The sequence below is a fragment of the Lithobates pipiens genome, unplaced genomic scaffold (genome assembly GCF_037356315.1).
Source record: "Lithobates pipiens isolate NorthernLeopardFrog02 unplaced genomic scaffold, aLitPip1_a1.2 Scaffold_16, whole genome shotgun sequence".
NCBI classification, from domain to species: domain Eukaryota; kingdom Metazoa; phylum Chordata; class Amphibia; order Anura; family Ranidae; genus Lithobates; species Lithobates pipiens.
The window spans coordinates 451120343-451147088 of NW_027507748.1; the positions used below are offsets into that span (position 1 = coordinate 451120343).

The window sequence follows — 26746 nt, forward strand, 5'->3', positions numbered from 1 at the left end:
GCTGACACAGGACAGCGCTCAGGGTGGGGAGTCCTGCGGTGGGGCCCCTCAGTCTGTCAGCAGCTAGGAGGGTGGAATTGAGCACCTTGTCCCAAGTCCCCAAGGGTGGCAGACAGGGTGGGACAGCATGGCGTCAGAAGATGGCGTTTCTTCCCCCAGATCTCCCTGCAATTGCAACCGGCTCACCTGCAAATAGTGCAGTGCCCTTGGATGCTTTGTCAGTGGTCCTGGAAACATTCTTTGCTAGGGTGGAGGTGGGCGCAAGGGGGGTAAAAAATGTCCCCCCCGTTCTCCGGGATGTGCTCTGGTTCAGACTCTGGCCCCATGGTGACTGGCGGCCCCTGTTCTGATGTGTCGGAGGATGCTGACCAGGACTGTTCGGACAGTAAGGATGATTCTGTGTCTGAGTCCACGCAGGAAAAAGCGCTAGTTGGAGCACTTATCACCGCTGTGCAGGATACCCTGAAAATACAGGATGCAGCAGGATCCTCCACTGAGGTGTCGGTCCCTTTTGGGTCCCGTAAACCAGCCCGTACACCTAAGGTGTTTCCGTATCTGACTTATTTTGATAAGTTCATATACAAGGAATGGGGAAGCCCGCAACGGACCTTTTCAGTCCAAAAAAGGATGGTGGTGCCTTTCCCCCATTGAAGAGAGCCTCCTTTAAAAAAATTGGTGGCTTCCCCGGTCGTTGGTGGCCCCCCCATTTTATCCAGGTTAAATAAAGTAACCACGATTCCGGTAGAAGGGGCTCCTGCATTTAAGGACCCTACCGACAGGAGGGCCGAGGCAGTGGCCCGGTCTATGTTTATGGTAGTGAGGACAGCGTTACGATTGGCACTGGCCATGTCATTAGTGTCGCAGACCCTTACAGAGAGGGCAAAGCTATTGCACCGTGAATTGGAGAAGCAACAGTCTCCTCCAGTCTGAGTAGAACTAGCAGACCAGCTGGTGCACGGCCTTAAGTATGTCTGTGATGCGGCCCTGGATACACTCCCCCCGGCTCTCTAGAGCTTCGATATCAGCAGTGGTGCTACGGCGCCTGATCTGGCTGAAATGCTGGTCTGCGGACCAGGCATCTAAAAAGCTCTGACAGATTTGCCCTTCCTTGGTGAGTGACTATTTGGAGCTTCGCTGGACGACATCATTAAGAATGTTACCAGTGGGAAGAGCACGTTGCTCCCACAGTCCAGGAAGGGTAAGGAGCCATGCTGCAAGCAAGGGCCCTCCTTTTCCACTCAGAAAAGGCTTTTTCGCCCGTCCGGGACGTCGGGTAAGCGCTCCCAGTCTGACAGGGCGACTGCGGAGGGACAAAAGTGTCCCTGACTCGCAAGCCTGCGAGCAAAAGTACTACTGCATGAAGGTTGGCTGCGCCAGACACTCGCGGGGCGGGGGCAACATACGCCGATAAATACGGTATATATTTTTCTAGTTTTACTTCACCAACTTAGACTATTGTCTTCTGATACATCACATATCATTCAGATTAAAAAAACATTGAACAAAATAGGTAAAAAGCCAGGGGGGGGGGGGGGTGAATACTTTTGCAAGGCACTGTAGGTGGGGATATAGAATTTAATGGTTTTCTTGAATGAGCTTTGTCCCTCAAAATACTGTCGAGTATAAAAGTGTGTGTGTGTGTGTGTGTGTGTGTGTATGCATGGTATGCATGTTTTCCTTTGTTACTGCAAATGACTTGATTCCTTTTTTTCATACAGATGTAACAGTGGATTCCTCATAGAAGATCGTATTCTTCTGTCGATGTATCTGGGTCTGTAGGACAGACACCAATGTGATTGGATTAACAGCATTTCAAGATGAGCCAAGACAAGGGAAAATATGACTTTTATATCGGGCTCATATTGGCGATCAGCTCCAGTTTCTTCATTGGAGGAAGCTTCATCCTAAAAAAGAAAGGACTTCTCCGGCTGGCTAGGAAGGGCTCTATGAGAGCAGGTATACAGCTGCAATACTGAAAACAAAGCACAATTGTTTAGAACCCCATATGAACATTTTTACTGTGGTCTTTTTTTCCTGTTGAATACAAACTTCCTAATTTCCAGGCCTAGTGATGATAGTTGCCAACACAGAAACGGAGGATGGGTGCCTTTCCTACAGAAATGCAGACGGCAATAAAACGGCGAATGCGCTCCTGAGCCAGGCCTTGATTACCTAGATCACTTGCATAGATCCATGTAATATATCAGTAATCAGTTCTAAACATGGAGGCCTACTAAGTTACCATAAGCACCAAAGGGTTTAAACTCTAGCCACCCGCTAATTTCATAGAAGCTATTGTAGGAATCTTTGTAAGAATGAAGCATTTCTCTTGCAGAACAAATGTAGTCCACCTTCGATACCAAATTGCTCAGTTTTGAAATCTCAAGTATCTTAGAATGAATCCAGAACTGAAATTCTGCCTTAAATGGAAGCCAAGGGCACATCACACTTTTTTTGCAAAAGAGGAATTAAAAATTATGTGTGTGTGTGTGTGTGTGTGTGTGTGTGTGTGTGTGTGTGTGTGTGTGTGTGTGTGTGTGTGTATAGATATAAAAAAAAAAAAGTTCAAAACACTATACTTGCAAGGTCTGTTTTTTTTTTTTTTTTTTTTGCAAAGTAAAAGTGTAAATAGGAAAGTTATAGTGTGTGTGCTACAAAAGCAGGAGGAAAGGCAACTACAAAAAGCATAACATCCTCCTTAAAGTGGATGTAAACCCAATTTTTTTTTTTTTTTTTTTTTTTTTTTTTTTTTTTTTTTTTTAATTAAGGATTGCACCTTGTACAATTTGGGTTTTAATGTCATCTGTGCCCAGTCTTGCCATGAAGAGTTAATCCAGCCCTGAGCAATCCTCTTATCTTTTTTTCAGTGGGATAAAAACTGACACCTGGCTCTCCCAGGATTGGCTGCTCCACACCTCAGCGTGATTGCTGACTTTTCTGGGTTTTGACTGGATGTTGGTGATCATAGCAGAAGTTCAGTGTAAGAAATACACAGAAGAAAATGCATATTGACAAGGGGAGTGTAGAGGTGGGCGGGGAGTCTACTGACATCACAACTCCAGACAACAGACCCACCCACAGAATCTGCAGTTTTTCGGGTCTCATAACAGACAGAGGGGAGACTTTTGACAGGTAAGGATACATGCAGAAGGCATGTATATCCTTACAGATAAACCCTATGGCAGTAGTTTAGAAAGGATGAGAGTGGGTTTACATCCACTTTAACCAGATTCTGGGGAATTGCGAGCACTTCAAAACTTGCAAGACACTGCAGCACAGTGCTGGGAGTGTAAACTTAAGCTGGCCATTCACAGGTTTTCTTATTTCTTTTTCCAGCCTGCAGGGTGCATGAAATTTTATTTTTTATTTATTTTTCTCTTTTTAGCAGATTCCTCCATCTCCTGCTGCGCCTATTGTGTTCTGATAGCTGGTGTCAGTGGCTGCCAAAATAACAAAACAGCAGCTGCTTCTGATTTGATGCAACTGCCGTTCAGCTAACAATTTTTCAGTCATGGTCCTTCAAAGTTGGCCTAGTGTATGGCCAGCTTTACTGTGATTTGGGTTACTCCTCCTCCAGATCTTTTCAGAAGGAGGATGACACCCTACACTATACTTTTTCACCCTACAGGAATTTTTAAAAAACATTTTTAGAAGTTTTGTGCTGTGTTTATGTGTGGAAGGGAATTTAAAAAGCTGACCTTGTGTTTTAGCTGCAAGGTCCCTTTTTTAAGTAGTGTCAGTTTGATAACATGTTAACTCCTTGGTAATACTGAAAGCACAAGCTAAGGCTGGCTGTATAGATAACGTAACATTTAATTGCCAGAATTTAATTTTCAAATATCTAGTTAAGTGGTTGGCGCCATTATAAGAACTGTAATGTATGTGCCAATGTATAAGAATAAATTACATTATTGTTTCAGTGCATTACCATTCTAAAGAGGACCGATCACATTTATAACACCTCATTATTGTTTTGTTGTTGCCTGTAGGTCAAGGAGGTCATGCATACCTTAAAGAATGGCTGTGGTGGGCTGGACTTCTGTCAAGTAGGTATTTTAAAGGAAGAAGATGATTTTATTTCCTACATGCAGGCTTAACTTAAGTTTTGATAAAAACTTCCAGAACAGCAGCATGTGTGGTGGGCTGGACTTCTGTCAGGTGGTTATTTTAACTATTTTCCAAACCGGGCCAATTCTGACACTTCCCATTCTCATTTTTCTGACCCCCAAACGTCATATATATGTACATGTATGCATAAAAATATATCAGTTTATTATTATTTTAAGCAGAGACCCTAGAGGACAAAATGGCAGTTGTTGCAATATTTTATGTCACACGGTATTTGCGCAGCAGTCTTTCAAACACAATAAAAAAAAAAACACTTTAACCACCTTCAGACCGGACCATTTTGCTGGTAAATGACCAGAGGTCTTTTTACAATTTGGCACTGCGCTGCTTTAACTGGTAATTGCGCGGTCATGCAATGTTGTACCCAAACAAAATTTGCGTCCTTTTCTTCCCACAAATAGAGCTTTCTTTTGATGGTATTTGATTTCCTCTGCGATTTAAATTTTTTGCGATATAAACGTAAAAAGACCGCAAATTTTGAAAAAAAATGATATTTTCTACTTTTTGTTATTAGAAAAATCCAATAAACTCAATTTTAGTCATACATTTAGGCCAAAATGTATTCAGCCACATGTCTTTGGTAAAAAAAAAGTCAATAATTGTATATTTATTGGTTTGCGCAAAAGTTGTCACATCTACAAACTAAGGTACGTTTTCTGGAATTTACGCAGCTTTTAGTTTACGACTGCCTATCTCATTTCTTGAGGTGCTAAAATGGCAGGGCAGTACAAAACCCCCCCAAATGACCCCATTTTGGAAAGTAGACACCCTAAGGAAATTGATAAGTGGCATGTTGAGCCCATTGGATATTTTATTTTTTTGCCTCAAGCGATTGAATAATGACAAAAAAAAATTTTTTTTTTTTTTTTTTTTACACAAAGTTGTCACTAAATGATATATTGCTCACACATGCTATGGGCATATGTGAAATGACACCCCAAAATAAATTCTGCTGCTTCTCCTGAGTACGGGGATACCACATATGTGGGACTTTTTGGGAGCCTAGCCGCGTACGGGGCCCCGAAAACCAAGCACCGCCTTCAGGCTTTCTAAGGGCGTTACAGTTTTGAAGGCCATAAAATGCCAAGATGGCACAAACCCCCCCCCCCAAATGACCCCATTTTGGAAAGTAGACACCCCTAAATTTAGGGGTACATTAGTGAGACTAGGTAATAAATGGCGGGTGCCCTGAAACTATAAAAAAAATAACTAACCAACCAGCGTCACCTGTAACAGTTATATGGTGATCACTGGTGAAAGGGTTAACTAGGGGGCAATCAGGGGGCTTTATGCGGTAGTATATGGGGGTCCCTGGCGCTATAAAAAGCTGCGGCGAACCTAAATACCTACCTGCCTAACTAGCGTCACCTGTGACACTAATATAGTGATCAGAAAAACGATCGCTTATTAGGCTGGGTTCACACTGGAGCGATGTGGGAACGCCACGAATGAGCGGCGGGTTCCCGCATCACATGCCTCCCGGCGGCAGTTCACACTGCCCTATGCGAACTGCTGGGAGTGTCAGTGAAATGTTAATGACACCCCCAGATCAGTTCGCATATCGCAGTGCGATCTGCAAACTCGGATCGCATGGTGTGAACACCCATGCGATCCGATTCTGCTGCGGACCAAAAAAAGGGTCCCGTGCGAGTTTGCGGCGGGTGCGGTGGGTGCGACACGAATTCAGCCATACTATCTGTATGGCTGAACTCGAATCGCACAGAGATCGGATGTGATTTGCACTGCAGTGCGGTGCGAATCACATCCGTTCTCATAAACCGCTGCAATGTGAACCCAGCCTTAGTGACACTGGCGACGGGGGGTGATCACGGGGTTAAACCTTTATTGGGGGGTTAGGGGGGTACCTTAGAACTAAAGGGGGCTAACCCTAACTGCCCTAACAGTTATTACAGTCACAAATGACACCCGCTGGGTGATCAGGGGGTTAAACCTTTATTAGGTAATAAATGGCGGGTGCCCTGAAACTATAAAAAAATAACTAACCAACCAGCGTCACCTGTAACAGTTATATGGTGATCACTGGTGAAAGGGTTAACTAGGGGGAAATCAGGGGGCTTTATGCGGTAGTATATGGGGGTCCCTGGCGCTATAAAAAGCTGCGGCGAACCTAAATACCTACCTGCCTAACTAGCGTCACCTGTGACACTAATACAGCGATCAGAAAAATGATCGCTTATTAGGCTGGGTTCACACTGGAGTGATGCGGGAACGCCATGAATCCGCGGCGGGTTCCCGCATCGCATGCCTCCCGGCGGCAGTTCACACTGCCCTATGCGAACTGCTGGGAGTGTCAGTGAAATGTTAATGACACCCCCAGATCAGTTCGCATATCGCAGTGCGATCTGCAAACTCGGATCGCATGGTGTGAACACCCATGCGATCCGATTCTGCTGCGGGCCAAAAAAAGGGTCCCGTGCGAATTTGCGGCGGGTGCGACACGAATTCAGCCATACTATCTGTATGGCTGAACTCGAATCGCACAGAGATCGGATGTGATTTGCACTGCAGTGCGGTGCGAATCACATTCGTTCTCATAAACCGCTGCAATGTGAACCCAGCCTTAGTGACACTGGCGAGGGGGGGTGATCACGGGGTTAAACCTTTATTGGGGGGGTTAGGGGGGCACATTAGAACTAAAGGGGGCTAACCCTAACTGCCCTAACAGTTATTACAGTCACAAATGACACCAATGCAAAAAAAAAAAAAAAAAGCAATTGGTGTCACTGTGACTGGGGGGGCAGGGGTAATTGGGGGGTAAAGGGGGGGTGTGAGTGTGCCTGGCATGTTCTACTGTGTAGTGTAGTGCTTGTGCAACTCACCGATGCTCTCTCCTCGGTGCCGGAACGAAAAATACCGACACGGAGGAGAGAATACATCACTTCCTCTCCTGTGTTTACATTACAGGAGAGGAAGTGATGTCACGGGACATTTTCATTCGTCGGGAGCGATCGCGAGGGGGTGGCCATGAATGAATGGCCGTCCCCTCGTCCGGGATCGCTCCCGAACGAATACCGACCGCCGCAGGCAAGGACGTACATGTAAGCCCTTATGCCTGCCCGTGCCATTCTGTCGACGTACATCGTCATGCGGTGGTCGGCAAGTGGTTAATGAGTTAATTTTTTTTTTATATATAATGTGAAAGCTAATGTTATGCAGAGTAAAAAGATAACTAACATGTTATGCTTCAAAATATTACGCGCTCATGGAATTGCGACAAACTACGGTAATTAAAATCCTCTATAGGTGACGCTTTAAAAGCCTTCGAGAGGAGAGGAAGTGCTAGGATAATTGCTCTTGCTCTGACGATCGCGGTTATACCTCACGTGTGGTGCGATCATGGTTTACATATGCGCGTGGGACCGACGTGTGTGTGTGTTCGCCACTGCGTGTGAGCACAGGGTGACGAGGGCACTTTGAACATTTAAAAAAAAAAAAAAAATTCAATTATTTAGCAGTAAAAAATTAAATACAGTGGTGATTAAATACCACCGAAAAAAATCTGTCTCAAATGATTAAAACAATCCATATGGATACAGTGTTGCATGACCGTGCAATTGTCCTTTAAAGTGTGACTGCAATGAAAGCTGAAAATTGGCCTGGGCAGAAAGGGGGTGGAAGTGCCCAGTACTGAAGTGGCTGAAATGTTAGTGACCTGTTGACAATTAACCTTAACTTTTTTGATGTGTTGCTGACATCAATTTTTACCTTTTTTATTTTTCCCTAAAATTATCTATTTTCTCAGTGTAAACTTTTGATATGTTTTCCATTTTTCCATTGTGAATAGTATATGGGTTTATGAGGTTTGCAAATCATTGCATTCTGTTCTTGTAGATTTACACCACGTCTCAACTTTTTTCGAATTGGGTTGTAGATTCTGCTTTAGATTTTTATCAGCTATGTCATGTTTAGTCTATTTGAAATTGTATGTCCTGTTAAGTCTTGGAAAACTTGTTCTATTAACCTTTTATCTGCTGTTTTTAATATATAAGGTATCCATAGAAAGCAAACCAATTTCTGATGAGAAAATCTAGAATTGTCAATCTGTTCATTATATCTAATTTCAGTGAGTGTTGCAGTAGTGCTCTCTCTATAGACTGACAGTCTGTTTTTCTATCTTTCAGTGGGAGCTGGAGAAGTTGCAAACTTTGCTGCATATGCTTTTGCACCAGCTACTCTTGTGACACCCTTAGGAGCTTTGAGTGTACTGGTCAGGTACTATGCCTATAATTTATTTGTGTATAAATCAGAACTAATCTTATCTGTCTGTCTTATCGATATTGTTTAGGCTACTTTCAGACTGAGGTTCTTTACAGGCCCTACGGCGCTAAAAATAGTGCCTGTAAAGCACCTCTCCTGTGTCTCCAGTGTGAAAGCCTGAGGGCTTTCACACTGGAGCGGTACAAAAAGTCCTGCATGCCGCATCTTTGGAGCGGTGTATTCACTCCTCCTAAAGCGCCCCCTTCCCATTGAAAACAATGGGGCAGCGGCGCTTTGCCGGCGGTTTTAACTCTCTTTCGGCCACTAGCGGGGGTTAAAACCACACCACTAGCGGCCAAATAGCACAGCTAAAACAAAGGTAAAGTGGCGCTAAATATAGCACTGCTTTACCGCCAACGCCCCAATCTAAGAGTAGCCTTATTGGTCTATATTTATGAAATTAACAATATAATTAACATACAGTATCATCTGTCTATTTTACAGCACAGGCTCCTATAAGTTTTATTCAAATGTTTATATGACTAATAGTTCATATAGGTTTAAAGTGGCAGGTCTGACATAGACGTTGATGTTCATGACTATTTGGGTTATGCTGACTCCTTCAGGTAAATAGACACTGGCCAAAAAAAGGCAGCAATCCTTGCCCAGGCATAACCCCTTCCATCTCCGCTAAGCCATAGTTTTATGCTAGTGTCCTTACGTGATGGATGTTCCTCCATGTATCTCTGTTGTGGGCTTGGTCTCCTAGTTCATGGCCTGTTCCTTACAACCCTAATTGGGCAGAGGTGGGCTGTGTCTGGACCTGTCACTATGGCCACCAGGCCAAGATGAACTGTATTCAGACCCACATACAAGAGCGGGGACAGCCGCTCATCAGTAAGAGGAAGAGATACAGTGCATCCAGAAAGTATTCACAATGCTTCACTTTTTCCACAATTTATGTTATGTTACAGTCTTATTAAAAAATGGACTAAATTCATTATTTTCCTCAAAATTCTGCAAACAATACCCCATAATGACAACGTGAAAGAATTTATTAAAATGAGAAAAAATCACATGTACATGAGTATTCACAGCCTTTGCCATGACACTCAAAATTGAGCTCAGGTGCATCCTGTTTCCACTGATCATCCTTGATGTTTCTACGGCTTGATTGGAGTCCACCTGTGATAAGTTCAGTTGATTGGACATGATTTTGTCTATATAAAGTCCCACCGTTAACAGTGTTGGAGTACAAACCAAGCCACGAAGTCCAAAAAAAGTTTGTATCGAGGCACAGATCTGGGGAATGGTACAGAAAAATTTCTGCAGCATTGAAGTCCTCACAGGAGGAAGCTCACCATCTGAGACACAAAAGACCACTGTGGGCTTTCTGGCTGATGTGGTAAGCTGTAAGTTAAGGTATCACTGCCAGAATCCTCTCCCCCTAATGTCACTGTGTTTGAGTCCCCCTCATATACAAGAATTGATGTCTCCAGAATGGGCTCACCCAGTGAAAGCGTTTTCACCACCAAAGTATTTTGTTAACCAGTATTCCATGGAGGAGGAGAAATGGGGTCCTCTGGTAGTTGGCCTGGCTATGTTTTACTGACGTTCCTGATGAGGTCCCGGTCTTTAACTATGCCTTGAATAAGAGGTTTGAAGCCCTCTTTAAGGCATCCCTCTTTCTAGTTCAGTGGTTCTCAACTCCTAATTCAATCTTATTTTATTGAGATAGAAAAATTACACAATAAGCATACACATCTTATATTAATACGTAAACCGAAATATCCAACTCTGCTACAGTGGTGTCATACTGTCACGAGGTTAAAATGATTTTTGAGCTTCGGTTGATTTAGTATGGTATAAGAGCCTGTATACCTACAGTGTCTAATCCGAGTTAATGTGGGTATGTGCGCACCACTATCCACTCAACGAGTGATGCCCACTCATTACAGGTAGGCTAGGGCTATTGTTCTTATTTTGGAGACGTTCTCTCTGAGGGGGAAGCTCTGTGTGTGCCACCATTCCAGTCTGATGAGACTAGAGGTTGTGAATTAAAAAATCGGGTAATACTGCAGCATGTAAAAGGGAGAGGAGAAAGGGGGAAGAGGGTAGGGATAGAGGGGTCAGGGCAGTAAAGAGCTTAGGGATCAAGAGGTAGACATTCCACCCTGTTTACACAGGTGCATCGGTAAAGTCCTCTGTGGCCCATGGGTTCAATTCTGAGGAATATCGAAACATAGACCACGAGGTCCAGGTCCTGGAGAATTCTTCCTCTTTACCTGTTTCCTACGACAACATTTGTTCCAAACTATTCGGTCCACTTCAATTGCCCAATCCCCCAGGGAAGGCATGCTTGTCGACTTCCAATATCTGGGCAACACTGTTCTAGCAGCCGCCAAAAAGTGACGCAGAACGTCTTTCTTGACCGACTTGAGCGGTCCCGGGAGCAGAGATAGCAGAACTACCTCAGGAGAGGGTGTTATTGAGGTCGCCATGAGTCTGCAGTACACGTCCAGGATCTTTTGCCAGAACTTCCTCACAGGGGGGCATTCCCACCAAATGTGAAGTAAGGTTCCCTTAGATGACAAGCGACACCAGCAGATATCCGGAAGCGCAGAGTTTATCCGGTGCAAAGTCGAAGGGCATCTGTACCAATGGGTCAACAGCTTGAACCCCTTTTCTTGAGAATTGGAGGCTAAGGACATTTTGTGAGTCAGTATGAAGCACTTTTGCCAGTCTACAGGTGAGATGGAGTGGCCCAGGTTTTCCTTCCAGGCCTGTGTGTATGGGGGAAGGTCAGGATTATAAGCCATATGTAAGAGAGAATATAGTTAAGGGGGGCTGCCTGGAGCAGCATGCTCTCCAAGTCTGTTAAGTCAGTGAGTACATCAGGTAGGGATGGGAAGGTGCGAATGAAGGAAATCACCTGTTGCCTCTGCAGCCAATGCGTCGAGGCATGAGAAGATGGGTCGGAGGGAACGTCATGAGTCGGAGAAGAGTCTGAACGTAGGACTTGGGCAAGTCGGCTGTGGTCCTCCTAACACCGAGGTCCAAAACTCGCTCCCTGTAGGGCCGGTGGAAAAGCCGGTGTCCCAAACAAACAATTGAGTCATGGGTCCCTTCAGGGGAGATGGGGTCTTGGAGGAATTCATTCAGGTCTGGATTTGTATGGTTTTTCAGGTAAGGTCGCTTGGGTATCTCTCTTTAGAAATTCGGTAGGCGTCCACGGTAAGGCGCAGAGATCTATTGGGTTAATATGGCTCTCTATTTGTACCCACAATTTGGAAGAGGAATGATGGAACCAGTTAAGTATATGTGTGAGCACAGCTGCTCTATAGTATATGAAGGCATCTGGAGCTCCGGCTCTGCCACAAATCTTGGGGAGAATAGTTGGCGGAGCTTCTTAAAGAACCAGGAGGGTATGGAAATGGGAATTGTTTGGAACAAATAGAGAAACCGAGGGAGGACGTCCATTTTTAGGGCATTCACCCTACCTAGCCATGATAGACGTTTCTTTGTGTAGTTTGAGAGATCTGTCTTGGTTCTTAGCAGAAGGGGTGCATAGTTCAAAGAGAATAATTGGGATCTTTCCATGGGTATTTGGATTCCGAGGTAACGGATGGAGGTAGAGCCTGTTTTAAACGGGTACCTAGCGGAGACTTGGCGGAGGACCTCTTGGGACAGTGAGATGTTCAGGATTTCTGATTTAGTATGGTTTACTTTGAAATTGCTCAGCTTGCCAAACCTCGTGAATTTCCGCATTATATGTGGTAAGGATAGATGGGAATGGGTTATAAACAATAGCAGGTCATCCGCAGAGAGTGCCAGCTTAAAGAGTGGGGCCTATCAATAAACCTGAGATGTTGGGGTTATTGCGTAAGGCGATTGCCTGATGTTCCATGACAAGGACATAGAGAAGGGGAGATGGAGGACAGCCTTGTCGTGTCCAATTATGAATGGCGACAGTGAACCATTTACCCGAATTCTGGCGGAAGGTGAGGAGTAAAGGGACATAATTCGGGATAGCGTTTTGGGACCCAGGCCTATCTGCTGCAGAGACATCCGAAGGAATTGCCAGTCGTCCCGGTTGAATGCTTTTTTGGCATCAACCGTCAAAAGGCATAGAAGGATATCATGGGTACGGGCATAGTAGGTAAGAAGCAGGGTTTTCAGGGTGTTATCCCTTGCCTCGTGCCCACTTAAAAAAACCCACCTGGTCCAGATGTATAAGACTGGGGAGCAGCGGCTGCAATCTAGTGGCTAATATTTTGACATATATTTTCAGGTCCACTCCAATTAACGATATGGGCCTATAATTTGCGCACAAAGTAGGGTCCTTATCTGGTTTTGGGATAATGGTAATGTGGGCTTCGAGCGTTTGTGGAGGAAACACTGAGCCTTCCGATAGGGAGTTAAACACCTTGGCCAAAAAGGGGGTCAGTAGAGGAGCAAATGTTTTGTAGAATTTAGGGGTAAAACTGTCGGGTCTTGGGCTTTTACCAGATGGGGTGGCCGCTATCGCTCCTACTACCTCATCCGCTGTAATTACTTGCTCTAGCTCTTCTGAAGTATCGCCATCTAATATAGGGAGCTCAGTTTCCTCAATATAGGACTGTCTGTTTGGCTCAGGAGTGTGGGATGGGCTAGAAGTGATGCCGGTCGGTAGGTTGTACAGTGTTTGTTAGAAATCTCGGAATGTTTGTGATATCTTGGAGGGCTCGCTAAGCATTTCTCCAGAAGGGGCCCGAATATGAGGTATAAATGTGGAAGATGTGTTTGGGTGAAGAGTGCGAGCCAACGGTCTACTGCATTTATCTCAGAATCGGTACTGATGTAAAGCAAGTCTGTCCGTATAAGTACGAGCTGAGGCCTCGTATAGGTCCTTTAGTTGGGATCGAGCCATTGAGACCTCAGTAAGCCCTTGTACACACGGTCGGCGATTCCGACAACCAAATCCGTCGGATTTTGTCCGAAACTGTTGTATACACGCGGTCGGACAAAGTTGTCGGAAAATCCGATCTTTCAGAACGTGATGACGTAATTTCGTTATGGTGGGAATACGTTCAGGCTAGTAGCCAATAGCTTTGATGTAGGAATTTGATCTGAGCATGCGTGGCACTTTGTCCGATCGGAATTCTCTACACATGATCGGAGTATGTCCCATCAGAGCATTTTGTCGTAAAATATTTCCGGCAAGTTGGAAAATTTGGTCCGATGGAAACAGTCCGATGCAGACCACACACAGTCGCAATATCTGACAAAACGCTCCGATCGGACACATTCCTTCGGAATCTCTGATCATGTGTACAAGGGCTAAGAGTCACCAGCGTAGGGGCTCGTTTATGTTGGGTCTCAAGGTCTCGACGCTTTTGAGTTGCTGAGGTTATTGCAGCTGAACGAGTCTTTTTCAAGCAGGTCCCCATCTGAATAAAGATTCTTTGGGGGACAGCTTTAAGCGCCTCCCATTGTAAGGGTAGTGAGGTGGTGTCCGAGGCATGACCTATTAAGAAATTAGAGATGGTTTCTGAAACCTTGTGGGAACATTCAGGGTTCGCGAGAAGGGAATCATTCAGCCTCCATGTCCATTCCCTCACCGGCGTAGAAGAGATCGATAGTGTCAGATAAATAGGCGAGTGGTCAGACCAGACCATTGAGTCTATTTCACATTCAGGTGAGCAATCTAAGCAGCTATGGTCAAGACGGAAGTTGATACGATTATATAAGAGTGATGGACCTGTGAGAAGTGGGTATAATTGGGATTTGTTGAAAACGCAACCCTCCAGATGTCGATTAAACGGAGGTCGTATATAGCCCGTTTAAATGCCCTTAGCTTAGTAAAGGAGATGGATGAGCAAAAGGTTGACGAGTCCAAGAGTGGGTCCAGGGGGGCGTTAAAATCCCTGCTTATGATTAGTTTACCTTCTGAAAATTCTGACAAGATCTTCATGTATCGCAGAGCAGTCGAGCTTTGGCTAGTGTTTGGTAGGTAGAGGTTGGCTATAGTGAATTTGGTGCCCCATAGGGAGAACTTTACGAACACATACCTTCCCTGGGGGTCCGAGAGCTGGTCAATCGGAAGCGTTTTGTGGAAGGCAATAGAAACACTTTTCGTTTTCTGAGAGGAGTTTGTACTGTGGAACCATCTGTTAAAGTACCTGTTGGAGCAGGAAGGGGTGGAGTTTGTGTGGAAGTGAGTTTCCTGTAACAGTAACACATTGACCTGTTTATGTATTTGTTAGAAGATTTGTCCTCTCTTGGATGCAATATTGAGGACATTTACATTGTAAGAGCATGTAGATAGTACTATGTGGGCCATAGTGGATAGAGGATAAGAAAATCAGAATATAGACGTGGGGGGGGGGGGGGGGGGGGGAGGAGGAGAAGGGAAGGGGGAAATTATAAGGTAGCAAAAAATATACCAGGACAAATCTAAGTAAGGAGGACGCCTAGGTAAGGAGCCTAGCAAATCTAAGGGGTCCACGAAAACGGGACACCACGTGAAAATTCATGTAAATAGGCACAATTTGTGCCTGGCCTATTGAGGGTGGAGGGTCGAGGCGGAGAACCTGAGCCATGAGCCCAGTAGCATGACAGGCATGTATAACTTTACTGAGGCACATCAGTGTAAATAGACATTTAAGCAGAGCACACATCAGATCCTCCGTGAAGGAGGGCGGCGGTCCGCATGGGCCAATAGCTCCATACCAGCCCGGTCTGTCTCTCTCTCCTCTGCAGAGGAGTCTGTGAGAACTCACGGGAAGGGAGCAAACATTTTCAACACATGTTATCTACATACCCCAACAGGGGGCCCCTAAAACAAATCTGTGTAATAATAATACTGAGAGCATGTTGGGGTGAAACTATCCGGTGTATGAGAAACCGTAAGTAGACAACTATGGGTGCCCACGTGGATAGTGGCAAGAGACAGTGGACCTAGTCTGTCCATCTGTCACCCCTCCACCCATATCCAGGTGGGACATTACCACTAAACACCTAGAGAGTAGACCGGTGCAGTAACGTATAATAGAAACTCAACATTTGCATAACTAAATAAAACATTAGAAACCTGCTGTTCCGTTGCCTCTCCCGAACCCAGCCAGGTACAGTACACTAGTAAAGGGCAGGGAGAAGGCCCACCATTTTGGTGCACCAGCTGTCTTGAGGCATTAGGGTATGTAGCCAACCACCCCGTCTCCCATCGTGGCATATCCGGCAGAATATATGGGGGAACAAGTAAAATGAGAGGAGGGGAGAAATAACAAAAAAGAAAAACTTCCCCAAAAAAGAAAAAAATGCGCCCTGTCCAGGAGTCAAGGGATAGGCATTGTACTGAGATGGTGCTAGTCATATGGTGAGCGTTGAGATAAGTCCAAAAAGTTGCTTGGATCTACTTTAATCTTCCAGAGAGGTAGGATACCTCGGATGTCTGCGGCGTTGTGGGAGAGGGTCACGTGTTTGTACCCTGGCACGGTTATCTGGCGGATCCAGCCAGTTAGGTACATCAGTTGGGTCTTGCTACAAAAAGCTGAAAAAGGCTCGGAGTTCATCTGGGTCAGAGAGGACAAATTTTATGCTCGGCTCTGGTCGCCTTGATGCTGAAGGGGTGCCTCCAAGTGTAGGTTGCTCCGGCTTGACGTATCAGGTCTAGCAGTGGACGGACCATTCGGCGCATTTGGAGAGTGTTGCGAGAAAGGTCTGGGTATAGGTGGATAGCAGAACTGTCAAAAGTCCACAGGACCCAAACGCCATGCCTTGCGCATCGTTTTTTCTTTAAGGGTGAAATAGTGAACCCTGCAGAGAGGACATCACGTGGGCGGTCACTATTTCACCCGGTCTATTTCAATAGGGGACAAAGTCTCTCTTCCCAGGACTAGGTTGACAGTGACAGAAGGTTTCAAGTCTGTAGCCGCCGTGGCCTCTGGTATGCCTTGTAGCCGTATATTATTCCTGCGGCTCCTATTTTTCCCGTTTTCTATGCGTAGTTGATGACGAATACCATGCAGGTGTTCCTTGGAGGCCTTCTCAAGGGACGTGATGCGGACTGCATGGTCAGATTGAGTGTCAGGGCAGATTAGTGGAGACCTGCTGTTGGAGGGCCTGGAGGTCTTTGTGGAGTGAGGTCTCCATTTTGACCGCCTAGGACTCAAACTCCACTTTGAAGGACGCCAGAAGAGTTGAGGCTTCAGATCTAGGTAGTTCTCCTGAGGCTTGAGGGGGCCACATCTCCAGGGCCTGCGTCTGGAGGTGGGACAATAGAGGTGCCAGAACTGGATGCTACACTTGGAAGGTCTGAGTGCTGGGCTGGGGGGGTCATCTGATTCCTCGCCGCTGTCCGTTGCCGGCTGAGCAGGGGGAGGAGGCTTGCCCTTCCCTGGGTTTCGAGCGGGTGCCATCTTGTCTTTGGGAGTGCGGGGATCGGACTGAGATGTGCGGAGCAGGTATCGCTGGATTGTGCCCTGTTGTAGATCTGCTGACTCAGTAGATTGAGAGCTGTGCGTGGACAGGCTTTTCAGGGATGTGCAATGGCTGAAGTATAGCCTTTCTGCTACAGGCGGTCACGGGACTCAGCAGGTAATTTCTTTAGCCAGACATGATCGTTCCGTTTCTCTGTGGAGTTGTACTAACGGGGACCACAGGTGGGCACTTATCTTGCTGGACTGCCTTTGTGGCTGTGTAGGTAGAGATCCAGACTCATAGGGATGAGGGAGCTCAGGAGTGTGTGTGCATACAGCAGCTTGGGTGAACTCTACAGCCTGTGATAGATGCGTTTGCCAAGCCCTTAAGGTCTGAGCGAAGTTTTTGCTCCCATTCCGTAGACTATGACCTGGATGATCCGGCCATCCGGCAGCTTCAGGAAGACTTTCCATGGGCCTGTAGCTTCACAGTTAATGCCTTGGGAGCTTTCTAGAGTGGGCACCATGTCTATCCATATGAGGAGGATCCTCTGGTTTAAGTGTTGGTCATCAGATCTTCGCTGCAAGAAGAAAATTGAGGGGCTGCTCTTTGAGGGCAAATGCTTGTTTGCCCTATCTTTTGATGCCTTCATACAGAAGGTGACTGTAGGAAAGAGCATATTCCTACCCCTTAAGAAGAAGGTGAAAGTGACAGGTAAACCAGTTGCGCTTCCAGAATCCAAGAAGAGTTCCCTTTGCAAGCAACCAGCCTTGGAAACCTACATCCGAGTTCCATAAGAAAAACTTTACACCCAAGTCCTTTTGTTCCAAAGGCAAATCCTGGTCAGTTAAGGGGCATCCCTGCTTGTTGTGGGGGTTGCTTACAGGACTTTGCAACTGCCTGGACTCAGTGTCACGTGACTGGGTCTGTAGAGTGGTATTTTGGAGTTTCACTGCTTTTTGGTTGCTATTACCGTTTGGCTTGCTGGATCTCTTAGTTGATTCTGCTCTCCTGCAAGTACCTATTTCTGATTCTTCACCAGGATAAGGTGGCATTGGGGCCTCTGTCCTCTTTCTTACCTAAAGTGGTACTTCTACCTAAATTAGTACATTGAGTTGCCATTTTTTATTGTAATCCTAAACATCCTAAGAAGGTGCTTGATTCTTTGGATGTTTAACCTGGTTGAGTTTATCTGAAGGGCAATGCTTCATTCAGCCAGACAGATACCTGAGGTTACTCACAGGGGTTAGATGGCTATCCACTAGCTCTAGGTCAGATATCCTCCCTCCCTCCCCTTTTTGATTGTATTGGCTTGAGAATGCCTGAGCAAAAGTTCACCTTGATTTTCTGCTAATCTCTGCATCGGTCAGTTACTGTCCATAATTGCCTTGTCATAGTGCATTGGATTGTTTAGGTGGTGGACTAGTTTGGTCTGAAGCCTGACGTCATTTTATAAATTGCATAGCGGGGTGAAGGTGCATTTGAAACTCTCTGCTCTGAAGTGTACTTCCCTAATTACAGTTTTTCTAAATGCTTTTACTTGCCAAGAGGTGAGGTTTGCCTGGTTTTAACTGCTTAACTGCTGCTCAGGAAACGTGCCAAGGAAATCTCATCATTGGAGTTCCTGAGAGATTTAATAATAAAAAAATAATAAAAATAGGGAAGTGATTTGACAAACCAGACACCGACTATAGATAAAATATTAGTTTAGGGTAGATTAGCTATTTAACCACTTCAATACAGGGCACTTTCGCCCCCTTCCTTCCCAGCCCAATTTTCAGCTTTCATCGCTCTAGCGCTTTCAGTGACAATTGCGCGGTCATGCTACACTGTACCCAAATGAAATTGTTATTTTGTTCGCACAAATAGAGATTTATTTTGGTGTTATTTATTCACGACTCAGTTTTTTATTTTTTGCGATATAAGCGCAAAAAAAGCGGAAATTTGGAAAAAAAAAGCAATATTTTCTTTTTTCTATTTTAAAAGAAATCCAATAAAATTTAATTTTGTCATAAATTTAAGCCAAAATGTATTCTGCTACATGTTTTTGGTAAAAAAAATTCAGTTAAGTGTATAATAATTGGTTTGTGTGATCACGGACATATGTACGCAAATGATCATGTACATATGTGTGCAGGTGATCACGTACATATGTGTGCAGATAATCATTGGGACATGTGATTTTTAGTGGGACATATGTGGGAGACTTGTTTTTATTATTAGGGACATGTGTTTTTATTATTTGGGGACATGTATGTTTTGGGGACATGTGTGTTTTGGGGACATATATGGGGACTGTGTTTACACTGTGTTGTGTGTTTACACTAGACTGATGATCAGTGAGTAAAAAGCTGTAAAAAACAGCTCATACTCACTGATCATCAGCCGGCTGCAGCGTTCTGCTCTCCTCTCCTCAGCGATGACTTCCGTGTGAGGAGAGGAGAGCCGATTGCCTAGCAAACGGCTGTTTGTTTACATCACATGACGGCCATGATTGGACACGGCCGTCATGTGATCAGGAGGGCCAATCACAGAGCCCTCCTGCCGATCTGAGATGTGCCGTGTCCGGGTGAAACTAGCACATCGGGATCGCGCCGCTGCGCGGGCGCGCGCGATCCCGTTACTTCTGAAGGACGTTCAGGAACGTCCTATCAGAAGTAGACGGCTCCCACCCGGCCGTATATATGCATTGGCCGGGTGGGAAGTGGTTAATGCACCACCCTCCCGGAATTTGACAGAACTACAAATAAAGCTATAAATGGAGATCAGCAGATGACAGTGTTTGTTTGCATCAAGCAGCATATATGTGTGCTCTCTGGTGTGTTGTGAATGCTGATGTTTTTCATTGCAGTGCCATCCTATCCTCATACTTCCTTAATGAGAAATTAAATCTGCATGGAAAGATTGGATGTTTGCTGAGCATATTGGGATCAACTGTGATGGTTATTCATGCCCCCCAGGAAGAGGAAATTCGGAGTTTAAATGAAATGTCCATTAAATTAGCAGACCCAGGTAATGTACCTACATAAAGACATTCTGTGTTTTGAGGTGTCAATGCAATATTATGCACTGTTAGAAATAACATTTCACAAAGCATAGCGTAATCTTTTTTTTTTTTTTTGCTGGATACCAGACAAGAATAATCCTTAAGGGGTAGGCCACTTAGTACATAGACAGTAAAATTCTATCTCTACTGAACAGTAAAAATGTAGGAGATGTGGCATGTATATATTATAAGAATAGTGTATAAGTGTTAAAAAAAAAAAAAAAATTTAAAAAGAATGAGGCAAGTGTGTGTAGCTAGATGAACTTTATTTTTCTACATAGCTGCACCTACCCACCTACCTTTGCGACAAAGACATTGCAACAAATCACATAGCATTTTATAGGGATAGAGAGGTTGCAGCACAGAAACAAAACATTAGATATTTTAAATATACATGGCAACTACATCATTGAATTACAGGTGTAATCGCTAGATTAATTCTACTCCAGAAACAGGGAAAACCCATTTAAAGAAACAAATCTAAATCAAAATCATGTTTTGAACCTTGTGGCAGTAAAGTATTAAAAAATCCAATATATTGCTTTGCATTTCAAGGCCATGCTGTGGTAACTGCGCCTTTTTAACCACTTCCCGACCAGCGCACGACGATGTACGTCAACAGAATGGCAGGCATATTGGCGTACAGGTACATCCAATATTCAACGCCGCCCTGCCATCGGGAGCGCGCCGGCGCGCTCCTGCGCTGGTCAGGACCCCCGTGAGTACGGTCACGGGACCCGCGGACTCGATCGCCGCTGGCATCCCCGCGATCATCTCACGGAGCGGCCGAATGGAGGAAATGCCGTGTAAACAGCATTTCTCCATTCTGCCTAGCAACTAGTGACGCTGATCTCTGCTCCATGTGATTGGAGCAGAGATCAGTGTTCACTAAATGAAAGCCCAACCCCCCCCCCACAGTTAGTAACACACCCCTAGGAACACTTAACCCCTACACTGCCACCCCCTGGTTAACCCCTTCACTGCCAGTGTCATTTACACAGGAATCACTGCATTTATATAGCCGTGATTACTGTATAAATGACAATGGTCCCAAAAATGTGTCAAAAATGTATCAAAAATGTCCGATGGGTCCCCAACAATGTCGCAGTCACAATAAAAATCGCTGATCGCCGCCATTACTAGTAAAAAAAAAATAATAATAAAAAATTATTAATAAAAATGCTATAAAACTATCCCTATTTTGTAAACGCTATAACTTTTGCTCAAATTTATCAATAATCGCTTATTGCGATTTTTTTTTTTTTACCAAAAATATGTAGAATATGTATCGGCCTAAACTGAGGGAAAAAAATGTTTTTTTATATATTTTTGGGGGTTATTTATTATAACAAAAAGTAAAAAATAATGCGTTTTTTTTTCAAAATTGTTGCTCTATTTTTGTTTATAGCGCAAAAAATAAAAACCGCAGGGGTGATCAAATACCACCAAAAGAAAGCTCTATTTGTGGGAAAAAAAGGACGTCAATTTTGTTTGGGAGCCACGTCGCACGACCGCGCAATTGTCGGTTAAAGCGACGCAGTGCCGAATCGCAAAAAGTGGTCTGGTCTTTGACCAGCAAAATGGTCCGGTCTGCAAGTGGTTAAGCTTTGGGACCTGGTCTTTTACTATAAACCTAAGGTCAATGACCCTATGTCCAGCCCCTAAAACGTGTCTAGGTTCAGAGAGCTCTGTCTATCTAGGTCTAAGTTGTAACATTGTAGTCTCCCCAATATACTGAAGTGTCCCTGTAATCTTTTGTAAGTAAACCATGTATGTACTGACATGTGAGATGATAAACAGCAAGCAGGCAGGCTTATTACAGAAGAGACATGAATCGTGAAATGATGGTATCTCGCCTCTGTTGCTATAGCAACCTGTGCACTGGGCAATGTCACTAGAGCGCATGCGCAAGATTGGAAGGTGCATTCTGGGTAAACCAGCTGCACTACATCCCCGTACTAAGATGGCTGCCACCAGCATTTCATCAGGGGCAAATAACCCAGACATTTGGGAAGTAAGCAATTTTATTTAAATGCAGACCATATCCAAATTTAAAAAAAAAGTTTTTTTTTATTTAGTTTAAGGATCACAGGGATGTTTTTGGAGTAGGAGACTGTAGCACCTCTTTACCACTTCGGGACTGCCCACCGTGGATTTACGTCGATTTGATCTTAAATACAGTTGTTATGGCAGCAGATAGCTGCCATAACCCCGGTATTTTCTTCAACGGTGGGCGGTCCGCTTTAAGGTAAATGTGGTCTCTGTGACTGTTTTGCCACAAGATCACTTTTATCCACTCCCGCCGCGTCCTGGTTGTCTCCGCCGCTTACCGGATCAGTCGGTAGCAGCGGAGATGATCCGATGCTGTCCCCTGAGATATATACCATACTATTGTCTCCATTCAGAGTTTGCACACTGAAGAAAGGGCTTGTTCATGCCGTTTCTTCAGGAGCTGTGTTTTGACCAGCGGCTCCCGCTCACACAGCGTGGAAATGACCCCATGGCGGCACTGGACAATCACAGTGCTGGAGCCTGCAAACCCGTAAAAATATCTCCAGGAGACATGTTGCTGGTCACAGTGGTGTACAAGGACCGCTGCAAAAGCTTCGATCTAAGGTAAATATTTCATAATGAGCTAATATACAATGCTTTTTTGTTTTTGGGTTTATTACCACTTTAACGGAAGGGATGCACATGAGTGGGAAACGGTGTAGAAAACGCACATATTTTGTGTAATGCAGCAACATGCATTTCAGCCAGGCTTCATTATAATTGAATACGTGTGCGTGTAGGATATGGAAGAATGCATATGTGTGCAAATACACAAACAAAATATGTCACTACCATTAAAAAAACAAATCTGTAATGCACTATTTTTTTTTTCTGTTCTTTAGGTTTTGTGCTCTTTGCAACAGCAGTTATCATTGTATCGCTGATTCTCATTTTTGTGGTGGGACCAAGTCATGGACAATCCAATCTTTTGGTGTATATTTCAATCTGCTCTGTCATTGGAGCCCTTTCTGTTTCCTGCGTCAAAGGATTAGGAATTGCTATTAAAGGAATTTTTGCTGGAGAGCCTGTCCTGAGGAATCCCTTGGCCTGGATCTTATTGGTCAGCCTTATAGTTTGTGTAAGCACTCAGATAAACTATTTAAACCGAGCTTTGGATATATTTAATACCTCCCTAGTGACTCCAGTTTACTATGTGTTCTTTACCACCTCAGTGCTTACATGCTCTGCCATCCTGTTCAAAGAATGGCGACATATGGCTGCTAATGACATGATTGGGACCTTTAGTGGCTTCTTAACCATTATTATTGGCATCTTTTTATTGCATGCCTTCAAAGATGTTTCTTTCACCTTGTCCAGCCTTCCGGTTTCCCTGAGAAAAGATGAACGAATCATGAATGGGAATCTATCCAACAATATCTATGAACACTTAAATGGGAATGAGGAGAGCTCTCTTCTGTGTGAAAATGAGATACAGATAAATGAGAATACAGCTTCTCGCCGCAGCGGAAATCTGGCATCCTTTTAAAATGAAATGTGGTTTTCTCCACTACTGGCAAACCTCATACATAATGTTGGCCTCATGAAGGGTCACCGAGTGAATAAAAAACATTTTAATTGCCAGTAAACTTTTACTCAGTGGCATCATGTAATGAGGTGTGGCACCGCTGTGTTGCTCTCCATTGTTGGGACCAAACAGCTTTATCAAGGCATTTTAAACTTAAACGCCAGCAACATGCCAAACCCAGCTTCAAAACCATTGTAGGGACAGTAAAATGGAAACATCAGAGTTAATGTGGTGCAACAATTAAGTGTCACAGATGGGAATATTTTCACTGAAAATGTATGCTTTAGAAGTCCACTAATATAATAAGATGAATAGGCAGCCTCTGGTTCCTGCAGCATTTAAACTGGAGAATCCAAGGCTGCCTGAAGCTTCCATATAAATAATGGGTATATTTGTTAAAAATTTGAAGACTTGTTTCCTTATACAATTTTTACATGACCAAGTTTGTCCTATGGGTTTCTTGGATGTCTGCACTGTAATTTGCAGAAAATGTAAAATTGCAAGCTACCTTTAGATAAAAGGGCTAGTATTCTATCCATAACCTTTACAGATATGGAAATATATGGCGCGATATAAATTGTATTTACATTGACTGTACGGCCCTTTTTCTCAAGAGTTTTTTTTTCTCCTAGATTTTGGTTTGAGGAGGGTTTGAGTATGACAAATCCTATGTAAAAGAAATCCTTTTCATCAGGATTATAAATTTATCTTTAGATGGATTTAGTTCTGAACACTATTCTGTTTTTATATTTGTGAATGCAACTGACTGCCCTTTTATGTAAGCCTAGTTTTAATGTATATTTTCTGCCTTTGTGAAGGAAACACGTACTGAGAAATACAGGGGCTGCCATGCTGACCTACTGCTAAGACTTGTTTGGGATAGCAGTCTCTATATTTTGTCACTACGGGTTATTTTAAATTCTTTGCACTTATGGACTCTCAGAAAAGCTCATACCCTAAATAGCACTTGGTGGCATCACTGTGGAAAATGCATTTAATGCCACGGAGAAGTAGAGGGAAGAAGCTGCTGCTGTCCAGTATCAAAGTATTTTCTTTTTATTTGAAATGCTACTGCCAGCTCCTGTAAAAACAAAATGAAGATTAACTGAGAGTCTGCACGCCACTGTTAAGGAGATTAAACCAGATTCTCGTGTATATGCTGTGTTTTTGTATTAAGAGATACTTTATACTTTTACAGAATGCCAGTTTTGATTTGAGACTTGAATGGGTTTGTCTTAGCAGCAGATAAAGTTGCATAACAAATCTTTGGTATTAACAGACTGTGGGACAGACTAAGGTACAGTATTGGCCTGTGACAGTGTAATGACCATTAGGAGGCCATGCAAGTTTGTTCTTACAAAAATCAATGCAAAATGTATAGATAATCTCTCTAAATAATTCTGTGATTTGGGAATGAATAACCATGTTGAATGGCAATCCATGTGAATTTCCCTTGCTTGGCCATTTTAGAATGTCTGAATATTTGAAGTGATTTTATCTCTCCAAAGTGTACAAACAATCCTATTAACACTGATTTTGATTGGGGTAGCTTGAGCAGCAATGGTTTATTTTGCCTTACAATTTTATCTTCTGTTCTTAATTTGAGCATGTAAAACTGTAAATAATTTTTAGACTCGTAAAAAAAACAAATTGTTGCACTGGTAACTTTTAATTGTACATAAATAATAAATGTGTCTGTTCTGTATGCTTTTATGATCTCTACACTGTCTCATGCAATTTAAGCTTGCTGCCTTTGTATAATACAGAATTGGGCAAGTAATAAAAAAAAAATTGTGAAACATAACTTATTTTGAAATAAAATGTTTCTTTGAAAGCTTTCAGCTACGGCCTCAAAATTCTTTAAAAAACATAATATAGTGGTGTTGGCTAATACATGAGAACAATATACATAATATTTTACACTGACTTGCTAAAAGAAGACTCGCACTGTTTCAGTTTTTGTTTGTTAGTAAATCAGCCTCCTTAACTCATAAGGGCTTGTACACATTGACACCAAACACTGTTTAGCTGCAGATGTGCAGTCAGCAGCTTGATGATCCTGACCCAGTTTATTCCACAATGATTCTGTTACCTTGCAGTAATTTCAGAATGAATTGGAAATATCTTTTAAAGATGAAGTGTAATCTGAAAAAAAAAACATTACTTTTTGTGAGTATTCTGACGTCCTTGATGGCTCCCGGCTGTTTCCGTCCTTTTCTCAAGTCTATGCTGTGTAGGAAGGGCTAGAAGACAGCCCATTCACTTCACCACAGCTTAGTTTCAAGAGCTGCGAACCAATGGGTGTAAAAGACTAGTCATCGTCTGGAGATGAGTCTAAAAGTGAGCTGATTTGTAATTGTAAGTCGCTCAGCCTGGAAGTTGGGTGGGTTTAAGAATGTGTCCTGCACCATCTTTGCCACCTAGTGGTAAATAAAGAATTTGCAGCACAAATGTATGTATTTTAAAAAAATTGAACAAGTGTGTATCTATCACAGGGTGGTGTCTGTGGATACACTGATAGACAAAATGCCGCGTCCTGATTATCACTTTGTGAATGTAAATATTGACAGGGAAAAAGGGAAGTAAGGAAGAAAAATAAAAAAAGGAATAAAAGAACCTTCACATAAAAGACCTCAAAAGAAAAAATGTGGGTTCAGTTGGACTTTTTAGGCATAAAGAAAGTTGTAAACACAACCAGTATATTCAAAAATAGATGGAATGGCGGCCATCTTCTACACACAAAAAACAATATGATAGGGGTGAATGGGCCGAATAGTCTGCTTCTTTGATTCCCCCTTTACTTTCCTTCTTTACCCATTGGGAATTTGATCCGTTTTTTGCAACCTGAGCTCAGGGGATACTAAAAACAGTATCCATCACGGATTTACTTGTGCTCACTTACGCCTCAAGAATTTTTAAACTTTATGAGAATTTAGAACATTATTATCAGCTCCTGAAGAAGCGTCATCGTAGACGCGAAACATGTAGAGCACCAAAAATATATGTAATCGTTGCCTGTATGATTGATATCCTTGATCCTATATTTGTATAGATATATATTTTGTTTTTTCTTTCCTTTTTGGAAATTTGAAATGGATTTTACTATGTTTGATAGGATGTCAATTAGGTCTTAAATGTGTAGTTTTAAGGAGGAAACATTTTCCTTTTTTTTGTGTAAAAAGGAAATTGAACTTTTCCCTGTTCTTTTTAAAAAATTGTCTTTTTTTTTAAATAAATAGAAATAATTATTTTTGAATATACTGGTTGTGTTTACAACTTTCTTTTATTCAAAAAGAATTATTTCTATTTATTTTAAAAAAAAGAGACAATTTTTTAAAAAGAACAGGGAAAAGTTCAATTTCCTTTTTACACAAAAA

The 26746-nt window shown here is 43.4% G+C and overlaps 1 protein-coding gene across 3 annotated transcripts in view; it reads left to right on the forward strand.

The window, feature by feature from the left end:
• NIPA2 (NIPA magnesium transporter 2) overlaps positions 1-25210 on the forward strand; it is a 40481-nt gene extending 15271 nt beyond the window's left edge. For all 3 annotated transcript variants that reach the window (XM_077482789.1, XM_077482791.1, XM_077482790.1), the window contains exons 2-6: positions 1719-1956; positions 3990-4046; positions 8271-8361; positions 19598-19758; positions 22687-25210. In XM_077482789.1, the coding sequence (XP_077338915.1) occupies positions 1818-1956; positions 3990-4046; positions 8271-8361; positions 19598-19758; positions 22687-23330 (1092 nt within the window). In that variant the 5' untranslated portion in view covers positions 1719-1817 and the 3' untranslated portion in view covers positions 23331-25210. The remainder of the gene's footprint in view (positions 1-1718; positions 1957-3989; positions 4047-8270; positions 8362-19597; positions 19759-22686) is intronic.
• The last annotated feature ends 1536 nt before the right edge of the window (positions 25211-26746 follow it).